Source organism: Saccostrea echinata, unplaced genomic scaffold (assembly GCF_033153115.1).
Source record: "Saccostrea echinata isolate AGI-Se365-2 ecotype Australia unplaced genomic scaffold, CSIRO_AGI_Sech_v1 ptg000010l, whole genome shotgun sequence".
Taxonomy (NCBI): Eukaryota; Metazoa; Mollusca; class Bivalvia; order Ostreida; family Ostreidae; genus Saccostrea; species Saccostrea echinata.
The window spans coordinates 3,115,629-3,133,857 of record NW_026889759.1 but is presented as its reverse complement, the minus strand read 5'-3'; the positions used below and the strand labels follow the sequence as shown (position 1 = coordinate 3,133,857).

The following is an 18,229-nucleotide window of genomic DNA, read 5'->3' as shown; positions in this document are numbered from 1 at the left end:
TTGAATTGACCAAATAAACCTTGAGTTCTCTAGGGTTCTCTAGAGTTCTCTGTTTAGTAGGACCGCTCTGCAAAGCAACCTATCAAAGACCGTCAGTTTCTTAATTACTTGAAATCTCCCAAAGTAACACTTGAAGGATCTACTTTCCTTTTCAACAGATACATAAATATGTTTTTCACTCTGACTCTCTGTTCTCCGTCAACTTCAGTTCAGATTCTCAAAACGAGAAATCACGAAGACACGATAAATGCAAAAACTTCATTGTGTTCTTTCCGTAAAGTGTTTAAAAATTCAAAGTTTTTGATGACTATTAAAAATTGTCTTAATTCTAAATAATTTATTGGCAGTTAATTATATGAATCTAACTCTGTTTATGAGAGATAAACAGCAATCAATAAACATTTTCATTTCTTTTTAAATTCCGGAAATTATTTTCAAATAATAGTATCTCCCAAGTTGTAAACACAGTGTTGATACTGATAATAGGGTTTCTCAGTTTCTCCAATTTCCTATTTCCTTTCATCGTCAAATGAAATGCTCAGTATTAAACGGTAAACTGGTATTATCTTTCATCTTATGTTTGTTCTGAATGTATAAACGACATATTAGATTCTCTGCAGAGAAAATTCGAATTTACGTTTTATTTCCCCAGACTAGAACTGTACTTTTTAAGATATTTGTGAAAGACGCATCATTCTAAGATCAAAATGATAATATTCAGCCCAGTCCTTTTCATAGTATATGTGCCTATCTCAATTGGTAAATTAAAAATGTATCTTGATATCAGACAAGGTGTTAAATTTACCTCCTGTTTGATCACCCACAGGACACTTTGCTTATTATTATCTAATGTTTTTCAGCGCTCAGTCTTAGGCCTGTTCAACATTGTGTATGTTCTCTAACGCTCATTAAAATTCCTTATCCCTCTTACAGAAATGTTTGCAAGCACTTGTGAACTTTCGCTCATTTGAACAGGCCTCAGGTTTTGTTTCATACATTAGCTGCATGTGTACTTTTAATATTGATGTGATGGTTTTTGTATTTTGTCTATTTTTAGCTAGTGGTATTTTCCATGTATTGTATGTTTTATTATTTAGAGTTATCACCCTTTGCGCAGAAACCATACGGGTTATGTGCATCCAGGCTTCGTACCTGTCCGGGTTTCACCGTTGACAAATAATATCGACATATATACTTCTCCACAGTTCAGGCTAGATAAAGTTTGTTCCCAGATATATTTTAGGGGCAGGAGTTAAAATTAAGGGTATTACTGAAAATCACACTCTCCTTCAATTATATCTTAATAATTGTTTTTCAAATTACTTGTTTTATTTTTGCTTTTTACCAGAATGTAATTATTAAAACACTGAAAATCTCTTACCCTTCTTGAACTCAGTGATTGGATATTATACGGGAACTGAACCCTGGACAGTACCGTGTTACACTGAACATTGTAAAGTACAAGAAACCTGTACATCGACAGCTTAAATCACTCATATTGTGAACTTGATGGATATAATATTAATTTATGTTTATAAAAACAAAATTCTTTGCTGTAAGCAAGTTTTACCATAGTAATTAATTCACATTCATTAGTAAATTGGAGAATCTATTTAATGCCTGGCCTGTTATCACACTTAGATAGTGTCAGACTCTATGTGAAAACAGGCTCTGTGGCCTAATTGATTGGAGTTTTCAACCATTAACTTGAATTTGAGGTACTGAAAGGAACAACTTGAAACATGACTTGGTATCCAAAGAGCAATTTCTCAGTTCAGCATATCTCTTGTATTTGATATCCTGTAAAATCACATATATTCATGGGGTAAAATTTTTGTGTTCTGAGGAAAAAATATGGATTCATGGGGATATGATTTCTTGGATGAAGAACTGATGAGTAATATATATATACGTTTATGAAATTTTACAGTTCATGGTAGACATGAATTCATGGGTCTCTTCATACCTTGAAAACAACAAATATTAAATTTAAACCTCCACAAACATTAGAGATTTCACAGTATCTGTGTCAGAAAAACAAAGTTCAACAGCAATGAAACTGAAAAGATATGCTACAAGAAGATGAAAATAAAAATTTCACCAATTTTCTTTCAGATGAAGCTACTTACAGCAAATATAGATCAATGGAGGACCCTAAATAAGCTGTTGTCTGTTAGGAGGAGAATACTGGTTAGAAGTTTTCTACACAACAAGCCAAAATATTTGTCAAAGATGTTCCAGAAATTTACTGATCTCCCAAAGCAAGGGGAGATAACTTCAATTAGTCACAGAGTAAGCGTTTGTTTACAGTACTAATATTTGTGCATTGTTGAATAATTCGTTATTATTTTCTTTTAGATATGCATACAGTATTAGAAATTCTTTATCTGTGTTAAATGTGAAATCCACTATTTTCTTTCAAAGTAGCGCATTGATAGTCATAATCAACAGAAAAATTATTTTACAGACTAATAAAAAATTTTCATTTGCTTCCTTCACTGCTGATTTGCTACTTCATAAATGAGTGTAAGGGACAAAAATTTAAGAACTAATTTTAATCAGATTCTTCACATTTCAGCTCTTTTTGGCCAATGGAATCTACTATCCTAGCTCGCTAGGTGTATTCACTCTTATGCCTCAAGGTCTGAGAGCTCTACAAAAGTTAATCAAGATTATAGACCAAGAAATGGAAGCTATAGGAGCGGAGAAAATTCAGATGCCATCATTGGTACCAAAACGCCTCTGGAAAACCACTGGTGTGTATACTGATTTTGATAATTTTTATAATCTAATTAAAATTAAATGTTCTGAATGTGCTACTGCTTCTCAAGAGATATAAATTGTTTATATATTGCTTATTGCTCAAATGTGTTTTACTGTTAAAAAAAAGTTACTTTTAAATTTTCAGTCTTTGTCATTTTTATCTAAATTATCAAATGTAAATTTTGTTCCTGCACTGTATTTAGTTAAGATAGCTATTTAATTTTTGTATTATGTTAAATTGCTGTTATATATATATATTTTTTTTCTATAGGGAGGTGGGATGCAATGGGAGCAGAGTTATTCAGATTAGAGGACAGACATAAAAAAGGATATTGCCTTGGTCCTGTAAGAGAGAATGTCAGATATGACAGCTGGGCTTTATTTATTTTAATCCTCATAAATGATTAGTATTAGGCCCAAGAAAAATATATGTTAGTTTACTACTTTGTATTATATGTAAATAAAAAATTAGGTTGGTAGGAAGGATTATTATTTTGTTTAATACTAAACATTTTGGGTTTAAAATGTAAATTAAATATTTTAAATTTAGATGTAAACATGAAATATGTATTGATTAACAATACTTTTGTTAAATAACTTGTTTTACAACAGATCTAGATATACAGCTTTTAGTATGAATGTTTATTTCAATACAAATTAGAAATTTATAACCAGTTAAAAATATGATGTATATCATATTATGGCATGAATATTGTGATATATCGTATCAAAATATTATAAGACATGGTAGAAGGTGTATCATCAAAGCCCAATAATTGATAGTTCTTAATGAATCTAAAAACATAATAGTGTTTTGTCTTTTTATTGTGAAGCAATGAGAGATAACTCTGGTAACTTTATATATTTCATTGAATTTGAATAAATGATTGTAAAGCATGTGTTTGAGAAAACTTTGATTTTGTTAAAAAAAAAAAAAAAAATCAGATTTTTGTGTGATTTTAAACATTTTTTTTTATGAAGACACATGAAGAAATTGTTACAGAGCTGTTAGCCAGTCAGCTGAATTTCCAGCACAGGTTCCCTACCAAGCTATATCAAGTAAGGATAACAGCATAATGCATTAAATAGATTCCGTAACAGTTTGACTTGAACAAAAATTGTTTAGGTACTGCCGGTACATGTAGTAGAAAAGGGTTTTTTTTTTTAAATACATGTAGTCCATATTTACTTTCATCTTTGGTTGATGGGGTTTAAATAAGAATTGGATTAGAATTTTCAAGTATACAGTAACTGTCCTATTTGATGTCAAATCATCACATACTCTTGAAACTTATTATTTATTTAATTATTTTTATTAAAAGGGGTATTTTGAATACTTTTCTTACTGTCAAAATAAATGCTAACTTTTCTTTTTTTCTGGCCAGAAGAAAAAGTCTGATTAGAAAATTTCATTCTTGCAAAGTCTACTTTCTGCTAACAATAATGAGAACTTTGACACAAAATATAATTGAAATTATTCCTAATCTATTATAGATAACAAAGAAATTTAGAGATGAACCAGCACCTCACCATGGTTTTTTAAGAAGTAGGGAATTTGAAATGAAAGGTATCCTTTTTCTTGTAAATTGACAGCCAATTATGTGTGTATATGTTTGTGTGTGCTGGGGGGGGGGGGGGGGGGGGGGAGAAGACAAAAGTTTCACTTAAAAAAATTACTTTATTAGGCCTATCATTTTTTACCTTTTTTTTCTTTTGTTTATTTGTAGATCTGTATACTTTTCATACCTCAGAGGAGGATGCAAAAAGTACCTATGAGGAGGTGATTCAGGCTTATGAGAAAATTCTACAGAGACTTCAGTTGGAGTTTGTTAAAGGTATTTGCAGAGTGAGAAGTCTTGTATCTTTCATTCACTTTCATCAATACACTCTCTTGCTCAGTTTGAATCTGTCCAATTTTAGATTACCGTAATTTACGGATGATAGGTCAATACTTTTTTCCTCAGAATTGTTGGCGTTGCCCTGTTCAAAGAATTGACCTTTCTAAGGCTCAAGTTTACAAAAAAGGCCCCAAAAGTTAAAAAAAAATAGCCTTTCGACTTATTGAAAGCATCGTCATATAGTCCGTAAATTACAGTATCCATGGCAATGTGGTCTCTAAAGACTTTAGAGGAAATAATTTATTTCTATTTGGGGATGTCACTGGAGCTTGAGATTTATGCAAATGTTTGTCTTATTAGAATACATTTTGGCATATTCAATGTTATAAAATATTTGAATTGTAGTATGGAAAGTTTCAAAACAAAAATACACCAATTTATTTAATAAAAAAAACCCACATAATTCCAAAACATTGACAGAATGCTTAATTATTTTTTTTATGGTGACTCACAGCAAATACAACCTTGTGGCTATATTTTCTTCAGTTTTGACATTTTTTTAGGTGAACATTGTTAGTGTTTTTTAGGCTAACATTGTTAGTGTTTATAGATAAACATTGTTAGTGTTTCCCCTTTGTTACAGCTGAGGCAGCCACTGGCTTGATTGGGGGGTCTCAATCACATGAGTTTCACCTGAAATGTCCAGGTGTAGGGGAGGATCTAGTATACACTTGTACCAGGCAGGTAGTTCTGAAGTTTAAAAAAACCTTGCAATAATATGCTTTATTTCCAATACATTTATTTCAATTGATAGATTTCTATATCAGAAACTGTTTTGAAGTTCTCCCCCTTAGACTGAAAAAAACTCAAAACAGTAAGTCGAGATAAAATATTTATTGTCATATTCTTTTTACCTTATATCAGACATTAAAAAATGCAATGCAGTTTGAGTTATTAAATGCAAATATATCATAAACCAGGACCAAGTCAGACTGAGGTATTTGGCCAACTACAGTTTGAGTTTTAACTTGTTATTTCAAAGTGATGGATATTTCAGGGGTATTTTTTTTACCTCCATACTGGAGAGTTTGAGATACTATTCTAAAGTTTAGCTGTGAAAAGTTTGTTCATACATGATGTATACTAATGGCAGCTTTAAATTCTTGCCTTTGCTTTCTTTCAGTTGTGGGTACAGTGGTAATAAAGAAGTTCTAGGTATGTTTATGTTCAGTTATCACTGTATGTTTAGAATATCATGTAACTGCTTTTATTTATTTGTAAACATGATAGTGTCATGTCCAAATTTGGATGCATGCCATTGACATGCTATTAAATGTATAATGTAATTCCATTTTTCCATCAGTGAATAAGTTGATAATCATTTGAAACCCCTTATACATTCAAACCTCATTATCTCAAACTCGATGGGACCAAGAAAAAACTTCGAGATATCTGAGGGTTCGAGATATCGAGGGGAAAATACTTGAGAAATACATGGTTAGGACTTCCCAAATACTTCGACATATCCATGGTATTCAAGATATCCATGTTCTAGATATCGAAGTTCAACTGTATTACCAAATACCTGTGCTTATTCTTAAGGTTCATGAGCCTTCTATTCACTCTTTTAAAATTTTGTTTTAAATGCTCACAATTTTCCAAAAGAATTTGATTGATAATTAAATTGCACATTATTTCAGCATACCTTACAGTGCAAAATTGGTCAGATTGAAATTGCATTTTGACAATTCTGTAAAGGAATACATGAAATAGTCAATCAATCATACCAGTAAGAGTTATCTCTCTTATCAGAGTGTTGATGAACCTTAAATTTCAGTTTTTGTGTCATATATTATGAATAGGTTGATACTTGTACAGTAAACACGCTTATAGCAAAGGCCAGGGACAGACAATTTTGCTTCATTGTAAACATAATTTGTTATATCTGTTAAATTCACAATATTACACAAAATTTTTAAAACCACAAGGAACAAAAATCATTTCACTGTAAGTGTAAATTCATTACATGTATATTTGAATGTTCACTATAAGCATGTTTTACTATGTCAAGCTTTTTTCCTTCTTTCTTTTAACAAGAAAAAGAAGACGAATGTTCATCTTGTAAATCCAATAGACTGGAATCATTTAATGCCATAGAGGTAAAAAACAAATCTCTCAAACCTTCTCATAATTATATGCAACTTCAAACAGCAGATCTAGAATACATGCAGGCATTTGCTTGATCAGTATTGGAACTTGTTTGATTTCTAGGACAATAATACTACACTTGACTTTGACTAAGAGTTACCATAGCTCAAGACAGATCTTCAAATCATATTAGATGTTGTACTACTGAAAATTATCACATCATTAAAAAAATGTATCTCTCAGTAGTATGGATAAATAGAGCTGACTTTTTCCTTATTTTTGCAATTACTTATCATTTGTTGCAGTTAACATATTATTTTTTTAGGTGTAAGTTGTTTGCAATTTAAGTTATATATTAACATATCTAGGTAGGCCATGCATTCCTCTTGGGACAAAAATACTCAAAACCTTTGGGGGCCATGTATAGAGCAGAAGATCAGAAAATGAAGTGAGAAAAGACTTTATTCATTCTAAATAATTCTTTTTAACAATTTGTCAATTAAACTTGTAGCACCATAAGTACAAATCATGCAAGTAGTGTCCAGATTGATATTTTTACTGTGTATAGACTACGGATTAAATACTGGACTATTTTCAGGGTGCTTGAGATGGGATGCTATGGTATGGGTGTGTCTAGGCTTTTACAGGCCTCCGTAGAAGTACAGAGTGATGGGAAACACATCAAATGGCCCAGATTGATTGCACCATATCAGATAGTGATTATACCACAAAAGGTTTGTCTTCTCTCTCTCTCTTTCTCTCTCTCTCTCTCTAGAAGAATTGCTGAGGAGGGAGTGGAGGCATTTGCAGTGTTTAATATTTATAGCTTTATTGATAATTCATTCACCTCCTAAAGTCTAAGCCCCATGTCCCTGTCGTAGGAGGTGGAAATGGGTTATGCTGGCTAATGGGGCTATGCCTGCAGCATGAGCCATTCATCCCTTCTACGGTAAACACTGACTACAGAAAGAGATAATTCTTTCACAAACTTCTTGTTCACATAACAATCATTTAATGATAAAAAGAAAAGGGTTTGTGTATGATAGGATATTTTTTAATGAATTCTAGGTAAGATATTTAGAATACAGATTTAATTGAAACCAAACACCTGTAGTTTGCACAAATTCACATTTACAGTTCAATTGATATCAAACATTAAATGTTGTGGCATTTTATGTTTTAAAAAAGTTCAAAATGAAAATTTTGAGTCATTCAGAGTGGATGTTTTTTTGTGTAATTTGTTAGTTTGAGATTGCAGGGGGGTTCTGTTAACTTGAATTCAATACAGTGATTCAGACAATTATAGAAATGTATGCATATTTAATTTTTACAGCAGTGTGATTTTTATGCAAAACTGAAAGCATGCTATCTTAATAGGCATTTGATTTAAGGGGGTTACCCTCTGATAAGAGAGATAACTCCCCAAGTAAATAATCATGAAATTACCCATAGCTTGTCATAACAGAGTTAAGTAGTGGAGACCTTCAAATAGTCAATTCAATTAAAACCAGCATACATGTAGGAGGAAACATTGAGTTCTATTTTCTTCTGCCTATATTTTTCATAGTTTTTGATTCTAATTGACCTAAAACATTTGCATCCAGATTTTTAACACTTACAAATTATATAGTTCTATCCTTTTTTCCAGTTTAAAACTGCAGTAATGCATCATGTACCATTTAAAGAATTTTCATTATTAATACAATTTTTTTCCTTGTTAAAAATATTTTAAAGAAAGATAACTCGTTGAAGGATGCATTTTTTTTTTCAAGCACAGATTAAAATCTGATATTCTGTTTTATTATGTTTTCTAATATGAATTTAATATGTATGACACTAAGTACGATTTTCATATAAACCTCAAATTTTAAAATTTTATGTAAATGATTATAATTTGTTGCTCTTCCAATTCTCTGCTTCAAACTTTCTTCATATCATGGTCATACATAAATTTTTTTGAAAAAATAAACACCACTTCATACCTCATACTGTTTTCCATTTGATGTTTGTTTGTATGTTGTTTAATGTCCCTCTCGAGAATTTTTCACTCATACAGAGATGCCACCAGTTGCCTCCGGAGAGCTGCAAATTTTATCCTATACTCGGCACTTACAGCCATTGAGCAGTGAGGGATCTTTTTCGTGCCAGCACCTACTGCGACATGGGAACTCGGTTTATATGGTCTCATCCGAAGGACCGGTCTCCATGACCCACAGTGGGATTTGAACCCGCGACGTAAGGATCAACTCCTTACTTCGCGCCTCTAGAGCAGACGCTCTAACCACTGCACCACGTGGGCAATGTTTTCCATTTGAATCTATTGCTATAATTAAAGATGAAAACCAATGTTGGGAAGTTTTAAAAAAAAAAATTTAATGAAATTTTGAGCAGAGGGTCATTACACCTTAATCTAGAATTTAATCTATAATAATATATTTTTACGCCATGTGATTTTTATTGATGCTGAATTTCAGAAGGGAGCATCAGATGATGAATTCAGAAAGTTAACAGAACTGCTATATGAACAGCTACAGTACATACCATCAACAGCAGGGGAGGTAATTATTGATGATCGGTTGTCAATAACAATCGGGAGAAGAATTGTGGATGCCAGGTGTCAAGGGTTTCCTTATGCCGTTGTCATTGGCAACAAGGTAAACATTTCCACAGGATTATTGCAGATTTCATTTTCTTAATTATTAATTAGCTCTTTGATAGCTGGGACCAAAGTTGTTATGTACTTCTATTGTCATTTCATATCCTCTAACCTGCAAAAAAAACTTGTAGTTTTAAATGTGTGCATTGATTGATTTTACAGGCTATTGAAAGAGAAGATGGGCTGGAAGTGATAGACATTTATTCTGATAATGAATCTATAACAAATTTAACAATAGCACAGGTGGCTGATTATTTCAGTAAAAAATAAAATCTCTCTAAAATGTTGTAAATCTTCTTTCTTTTTCTTATGCAGGTAAGATATGGTGTTGGGTGGGCATGAAATACATTGCTTTAGAGAGAGAGAGAGAGGTGGGGGGGGGGGGGGTAAAGAACAAGAGAACATCATACAATTGTCAATACACTGAATATTTATTTGTGTATCAATGAATACAATATTGATTAAGTTTTCAGACAAAGATATTTCCTAAGGATAATTTATCAGTGATGCAGATGACTTTCTTGAGTTTCTATCAATACTTCTCAGGGAAACCTTATCAAATGGAATTGATTCTGAGCCAACATTGTTATACAGTGGTAGGAAAAATGCAGCCCTGTAAAAATCTCTGTTTTTACTTAGTAACAATCCAATTACAAACCCATTCTTACAACTATGTGAAACATTGTTGAAATGTTTCAGGAATGGATTTTCGGTTTACAGAAATGAGTTATTTATAATTACCAATAATTTTGTTGCGTGTCCAACGACAAGTGCGTCATTTCTTTAATGTCAATGTACTCAATGGCTCCATATGGAATGGCGTCTAGCTTTACCATCTGTAATCATTGGGGACTCGTAAATACGTGTACAAAGAATATGTGTTGTGCATCACAGAAATATGCATATTGTTGTCTAGAGAGCTGTAAAATGTCTCCTAAAAATATGTTGTTTTCAAAATAACTTTCACCAGAAGCTGATTTTTAAGTAGAAATAAAATTGAAGATTACATTTCTTAATCTTGTACACAATGAATAAAACATGTCTCCGCATTCAATCTTGTAATTTCACGCTTTTTAAACGCTTTTATGTATATACTTCAGACGAAAGGCAATGTTTATAAATTATTAATTTTGGGTACATAGGAATCATTTTTCCTCTCATTCCCAAATTAGCCATTCCCTTCCTTTCCAAATAAAAAAAAAAGCTTTTTAAGTTGTCAAAGATTAAAGAAAATAAAAGTTACTGGATTAATTTTTGACATGGAAGACCTCCTCATATTGGAAATGAAAAAAAACCCTAGAATTTCCTGATGATTTTTTGATATGTAATCATGAAATATGTCGAACGACACGAGGGTTGTAGTCTGATAAGCGTGTAAACTAACGTATTCTGTAATTTTATACCAAGTTTTGATGGAAACACACGTCACAAGCAACATCATCCCCCTCTGTACGGTCATTTTTCATGTATTCATTATTTAAAATTCGATCACCTAACCTTATTTCAGTTGATAAAACACATAAGGTTGATTTTATGGTTTAAAAAAAAAAAAAAAAATCAACGACAATCATGAAAGTTCGAGATGTCATTGAAATTTACTCGAATTAAGGCTTAACTTTGAAAGCTTTCACCAGTAGTTAGTTGTTTTATCCTCCTCCCCCCCCCCCCCATCAAAAAAATATGAGAAGGTTTTCCAAATGTCATGTACGAATAATTGGCCTTGTGAAATATCGTACAGTTTTTCATTATTTACAAGAGTAAGAAACGAATAAGGGGGGGGGGGGTTCCAAACACCGTGTCTTTATCTAATGTCTGTGTGACATCTTTCATTGACCATCAATGAAAATATGATCAGAAGTAGTTATTCATTACTAAAAATCTTGTGACTAGATAAATTCGAACTACACAAATACTGTGGAAGAATGGGAATAGAAAGCTGTTTCTGCTTAATTAATACAATAGATTCTCGTTCTCTCTCTCTCTCCTTTTTTCTTCCTCTCTCTCTATCCTTTTAATTTTCTTCCTGGTTTGTAAATACTGGGATGCATATCTTCCCCTTGTTTGCAAAATAATCGTAATTTGTTTGTATCTTTGGTCCATTTTCTCGCGAGAAGAACCTGTAACATTCTTATTAATTATTGATTCGTGTGATCAACTTATCCTGATCGGTACTCTGATACGAAGAGTATCCGTGGGGATAATTAGGTTGATTGATTCGTTAATAATCGCGAATGAACCAGTTTAATGAGGCACAATTGTCTTTATACCGTTGTATAACATTAAAATCCCACCTTAACAAATTAACGGGCGTTTTAATAATCACCGGTTAAAACAAAAGAAAGATTTTTAATTCCTTATCTGGTGGTTCGCGAGGAACGGGCAACGACTGGTCATAAATATATTCATGGATGATGTTGAATCCAATCAAAAACATCACACGAAGGTAGTCATAACGACCCAAAACAAAAGCATTGTAAACAAGGAGGAAAAGCGGATCGAGAGCATTAAAATCCTATTTGGCGCATTTCTGCATTCGGGCAAAAGTCAGTGTTGCGACCGCGGAGACGTAATCATCTTACATCGCAAAAAAACGGAGGACCTAGAACTGAGCGTATAGCAGCAAGATGGGTTGTAACAACAGCAAAGGCGCAACAGCAACCACAGGCCCATCAGAGGGCAATGGGCAACAGGAGCAAGCCCCCGCAACACAGACGGGTAAGGAATGCCTTTTTTGTCGATTTTTCATTTTTGAGTTTAAAATGTGGATTTGGCAACTAATTTCAGTAGAAGTGCAAGTTTTGTATATTATTTGCAGATTGTAAAACAAGTTTCATATTAATTACGAAAATTCTGGAAGATATATGTATGTAGAAGCTTAGTCATTTGATGATTTAGTTATCTGAAATCTTCTTTAAAGCTCCACAGTTAGACATTGTGTCGTTCCGAGATGTCAACTTTTAATAATAGAAGGTCCCCCGTCTAGTAAAGGCATCTTAATCGCGTGTGGAGATAACATTCTACCCCTATTCGAGGAAGTAGATCATAAATGAAACAGGTCCAACACAGATCGAAACCTGTTATTTTTTTTGTTCGATCGCTATAATTACGCAGTTCCCCATTAAAACATAGTTCAAATCAATGTTTTAGCTATTTGGCATTAAGCTCGTGTTCTTTATCTGCTATCTTATACCAATCGACCAAAATAAGTCTATGGATATGTTTAACAAACAGATACTGGTAACAAATTTTAAATATTTATGATAGTAGCTACATAGCTACACAAAAATATAAACCCAATCTGGAATTTATGACTTTCCATATAGGCATAATCGAGGAAAAGACAACTTAGATATACAAGTATACTTTATCTTGGAACACTTTTATCGATCAACTTTTAATAAAGGGTTTTAAACATCCTTTTTTTTTAATTTCTGCTCGTCAAAGAGCAAGATACATGTATATACTCGAAGTTAAAAGCAATCGTAATAATTAGCACTAGTGTGTGGCGGGAAGTCAACCAAAAAATTGTTTTCGGAGGTTTTGACGAACATATCAATTATTTATCAAAGAAGTGATGGGATTTCACTTCATGCAAAAAGTAGGGACGTCCTCTTAATAATAATATTAGAACTTTTTTTTACGTAACAACGGAGAATGGAACACGGGATGCATGTTCATTTGTCTGTTTTTCGTACTAATTAGAGTTTTAGTCATTTTTTTTCTTCCAACGTTTTCGTGTCTTATCCTGTTTTGTATGAATTGCAAAACATGTATGTCAAAACTTTAATTATAGGGCCTTTGAATAGGAATTTATGATCGTGAACGGGGTTGAGCAAAGAAAATTAATTAGCACACAAACTGTTTAATGCGCCAACATCATAAGTAATAATGATAACTGGTTTGAAAGAAAATTGATACAAGACCGTATTACACGAGAGGAAGAGAGAGAATTCCTAAGTCCCCCTACCCATTAATCGGATTTTTCATTTTATTCACAAAATTAATATGGTCCAGTAATGTATACCTCCATTTTAGTTGCCCTAAAAGTCACTTCGAAGTGAAATAACATCTTACATGTTTTATTTCTTGTTTCGGATAATTCAGTAAAATTATTATTATTCTCGTTTTTCGCTCACCCCCCTTTTTTTTCTTCCCGACTGGCCCTCAAGAGACATTTCATGAGTGCAAAGCAGGGACAGGCCTGGCCACAGATTATTAACGGCCTTGAGACTTGCAATGAAACAAGGAGGGGGAAGGTTAAGTCTAATCCGTCTATACCAATAAAAATTAACCGCACTGCAAAAGGCTTGGCAGATTTATGAAAATTATTTACAATGAACTTAGCTGCTAAAGTTCAGTTCAGACAATACCCCTAATCTTGCTAGCATGCGTGCACGCTGAGCTTAAAACGTCACACGATCCGGTTCATATATATGTTGATGGGGGGAGTCCAAAGCTGATTACGATTCGCGAAGGTGCACTTTTTTATTGTATATGTTCTATTAAAGGACTTTGTAACCAAACGAACTTTGACAGATAGTATTTTGAAATAATAATTTCTGATTCTGTTTTTGCAATGTGTAACTAATAAACAAGTAAACAGTTCACTTGCATGATAGATAATATGATAGATACATACATGTATGTAAGTCGTTCATTTTAAATCTGTAGCAAGATAAAAATTATTGGAAAACATACATTTTTTCATCCGAAGACACGTGTGTATATACGGGGAGTGATGTGGAGGGGGGGGGGGTATGTAATAAAGATACATAATTTCTTAATACATACGTACTAGCACCTCTATAATTTTCGTTTTTGTACCTCGCTTTCGTGAAAGGGAGGGGAATTAAATCTCATTCGTCTGTCTGTCAGTGAGGGGACTTAAATCTCATTTGTCAGTCTGTCACAAAAAAAATAACCTTGGTCACAACTTTTTGAATGAGAAAAAATAGGGCTTTCATATTTCACAAGTAAATTACCCGTGACAAGACCTTTCCAAATGAACGATGATTTATTTTTTTGAACCCGTCACTTTCTACTTTTCAAAATTTTAACATTGTTGATAAAAATTTGAATGAGAGAAAATAGGGCGTTCATATTTTTTGACATGTGCATTACCTGTGACAAAACCTTACCAAATGTGCTATGATTTTTGACTTTGAAGTTTGACCTACTTTTCAACAATTTTAATATTGGTGATAAGTTTTGAATGAAAGAAGATACGGCATTCAAATTTGACATGTGCATTACCTGTTACTAAACTTTTCAGAGTGCACTATGGTTTTTGACCTCGTGACCTTAACCTTAAAGTTAAGCCTAAAGTACTTTTCAAAAATTTAAACATTGGTCATAACTTTTGATTGAAAGAAGGTAAAGCTTTCATATTTAATATGTACATTACCTGTGACTACTTCTCTCAAGAAGAACTATCATTTTTTATATCATGACCTTGACCTAGAAGTTTGATTTACTTACTTTGGCCAAAACTTTTGCTCCATGCATGCAGAAGAGACTTTTTTTTCACGTGTGCATTAATTGTATATAATAAGACCTTTCGGACTGTATTAAGAATTTTACCTCATGACCTTGATCTTGAAATGTGATTGAATGATGTAACTTAAATCTTGACGGTAACTTTTTTAATTCAAAATTTTAAATATGTTTTGTATGATGGACAGACAAGACAGGACACACAGACAAGACAGTTACAATATGCCATAAATAACTGCATCATAACCACTAAGACACCAAAAGCTGGGGACCACAGCTCTTTGAATTTGCTTGTTAAATTCAATTCCTTAAGTAATCAGAGACTGGTGAAAGCTTACGGACGAGGGTCGGGATTTATAGGTTTCAAAAATTAAGATGTCAAAATAGGTGGACCGTAAGGGCAGGAAACTCCCAATAATTTTAAGCTGTATTTTATACGTCATTGGGGAAAATGCTCTATTTTTATTATTAAGGTAAAATGTGCATCCAGTAATATATTTACACAAAAAAACATGTCTCTTTTATAGAATCTGCGCCAGCACAGAACACAGATCCCCCCGCCGCCGAGTCTGAACAGACGGAACAAGCAGCAGAATAGTGATAGGTTAGTATACTGTTCGGAAACTTACAGAATTAATGAAATATGAAAATGTACCCTAAAAAAAATTTAATAAATCTCAGAGTTTTTTTTATTTTACATGTGTATCATTTTAAAGTTAATATTTTTATATTAAAAATGATAATAATTCTATGTATCAATGCTCTAATTCTTAGTAACTTTAAAGTTTAATGGAGTTGTCAATTAACTAAATTGATTTTTACTTTTCTAATTTCTTTTCAGGGATAAAATTAAAGCTAGGTCATTTTCAATTATGTATCACTGGATCAGTAAAATGGATTTTATTGGCAAAACAGTTTTCTCTTAAACTCATTTCTTACTATTCAAAAAGATAAAGCAAGGAACTTTTAAACCAGTGAAAAAGCACACACACACAAAAGAGCCCACTCAAGGGAGACTATCCGTCCTGGACTATTTTTTTTCTTTAGTTACTTTTTTTACCCTGTGATGTATTTGTCTTCACAACATGGTGTGGATGAACATGAATTTATTGGAAGTCTGACTTATTCCAATTTTACTGTGATGGATGAAAGTTGAGGAAGAATGTGTGAGTTAAAATGCAGAACATGGAATGTTGGTGCATTTTTTTGATATAAATGTATTACTGTGATCTATACCAGTATTATACTATGAAGTACACTGCTATTGGAATATTACTAATGATGGACTCTTTAATGTATAGACATGTTTGTGTTGTCACAATTAAATTCTGTCTTTATTTAACTGTATTGAAATTGAATTATGATTGACAGCGTAATAAAAAGTGTTAATTTCATCAACTGGCTATTATATAGTTAAAAGTTAATAAATTATTATATACACTTTCAATTCTTGTTTTTCCAATTTACATGAATTGTTTAATTCAATTAACTCTAAACAAATAAATCTTTTCCTCATTTTAGAAGACTTTGGACATATTTCAAGCCCACACACTGAATAAGATTAATGAACAGATACATGAAACAAAAAGCCGTGCATGGTTAACATAGCATACTTTAATCACTTGATGTTTTTTTTGGGGGGGTGGGGGGGGGGTTACTGTCTGACAATCATTAAACTCAACTTGTTTGCTGCCCCATCCTTCATCATGGTACAGGGAGATGTTATATTCACACTCCTTTTTATTATGATTACCAATTCTTTATTCCCAATTAAAATTCATGTACCTTTTTTTTTGGGGGGGGGGGATAAGTTCTTTGAATTATCATTTAATCTTCAACTACATTGCCTAACTGATGTGTAGAAAGACACCATATGCAAATCAAGTGATTTTAGGATTGGGAGATGTACACTGTATTACATTATTGTCTCTTAAATTCATAACGAATAGAGTCATTTTCAGTAGAAACAGTCTACATTTCCATCATCTTAACTGACTAAGGCTCATTTTTTTCAATTTACACAATCTGTAAAATTTAGGACAAAATTAAAGAGGCCTTCCATGTAAAAAAAACAAAGCATAACTATACTGACACCTTTGTATAAATATTGTACAGGTATATCAACTGCAGTTTCTGTTTGTCACCTGAGAAACACTTTGTCAAAATGGGCCAGATATTGTCCCTGAATGCTAACATAAGGCATCTTAATATAATATAGAATCCTTAATATCAGTGAATCTCTGAGAACGATGAACAATACACATTTACATTTTAAGGTTTTATCAGTTTTATGTTTAAATTTGAGCTATTGTAAATACCATCTGAAGATAAACCAGTATTAACTGAAACACTTCAAATACAGAAGTCAAGTGGAGACCTAGCTATCTATAAATCCTACAGAGAGACACAAAACGATTTTGGGACAGATTATAGCACTCAGAAAGTGATCTAGCTGCTTCAATCTGTGTAATAGTGTTTTACATGTATATAGCTTGTAGGTGTCATTATACCTTGATAATATCTGCCCATTACCTCTGTTAAAGTGAATATAATTTCAATCTTCCATTAAATAATTATGAACATTTAAAAGCCAGCACTTATACCAAGTTTCATGTTGATTCACAAAATTTTATTGTCTGTGCATGATTAGTTGAGCAGGCATGACCCGGTAAACTTTTGAATTGTAAGAATCTCTGTCAAAGCTTAGGTGGTCAGCTATAACTAAAAACTGAGTAGAATCATCTAAATCTGCACAGGCAGTAGACTCTTACTAAAAGTGGCATCTACTGCATATTTATCCACAGGTAAACTCATTAACTGCATGAAGACACCGTGACCTATACATTATACTAAGTAGCCACAAAGGAATTCAAACCATCACATGACAATTGTCAGAGTAACACATTTCAATCTTCTAGTTTTTTCAATGAAAATATTATTTTCCCTTTAAAAAAATAAAATTTCGTCTTTATAATATGTATAAAATATATTAAATACAGTACAATTTGCTTATTATTATATGGGTTTCATATAAAACACTGTTATTTTTGTAGAATGTTGAAACACAAAAAAAAAAAAAAAAACATTTCTTAACAATTCAATGTAAATTCCTCCCATTATAATTTTCATTTAAAGAAACCCAAAAAACAAAATTAGCACAATTAGGAACACAAACAGGAATGGCATTTCTGCAGTTGCTGTTTTTAGACCTACGTTGGCTTTTATTATAGGTTGCTTATTATAATATTTATACCTTGTTTGAAAAAATAAACTATTATAATAAGCAAATTATATTGTACTACTTTGGAATAAAATTGCTAGATTTTTAAAT

At 32.4% G+C, this 18,229-nt stretch overlaps 1 protein-coding gene and 1 long non-coding RNA gene across 2 annotated transcripts; both read left to right on the top strand.

Annotated features, from left to right (window-relative positions):
• Positions 1 to 512: 512 nt before the first annotated feature.
• LOC133184599 (probable proline--tRNA ligase, mitochondrial) lies at positions 513 to 9,691 on the top strand. The gene is made up of 14 exons (XM_061319684.1): positions 513 to 551; positions 2,116 to 2,292; positions 2,579 to 2,756; positions 3,035 to 3,108; positions 3,745 to 3,822; positions 4,258 to 4,330; positions 4,491 to 4,598; positions 5,245 to 5,341; positions 5,785 to 5,816; positions 6,699 to 6,760; positions 7,118 to 7,197; positions 7,348 to 7,483; positions 9,224 to 9,403; positions 9,568 to 9,691. The coding sequence occupies exons 2-14, from the start codon at positions 2,116 to 2,118 to the stop codon at positions 9,673 to 9,675; spliced, it is 1,383 nt and encodes a 460-aa protein (XP_061175668.1). The 5' UTR covers positions 513 to 551; the 3' UTR covers positions 9,676 to 9,691.
• A 2,173-nt stretch (positions 9,692 to 11,864) lies between these two features.
• Positions 11,865 to 16,345, top strand: LOC133184598 (uncharacterized). Its single transcript, XR_009720824.1, has 3 exons — positions 11,865 to 12,120; positions 15,426 to 15,502; positions 15,740 to 16,345. It is a non-coding gene; the product is annotated as an uncharacterized LOC133184598 (long non-coding RNA).
• Positions 16,346 to 18,229: the final 1,884 nt, after the last annotated feature.

Bases quoted from the DNA above. Each gene is read 5' to 3' on its own strand.
- LOC133184599 (XM_061319684.1), top strand. From the start codon at position 2,116: ATGAAGCTACTTACAGCAAATATAGATCAATGGAGGACCCTAAATAAG. The intron at 3,823-4,257 runs GTAAGGATAACA...AATCTATTATAG, and splicing joins TCCCTACCAAGCTATATCAA to ATAACAAAGAAATTTAGAGA. The intron at 4,599-5,244 runs GTATTTGCAGAG...CCTTTGTTACAG, and splicing joins TCAGTTGGAGTTTGTTAAAG to CTGAGGCAGCCACTGGCTTG.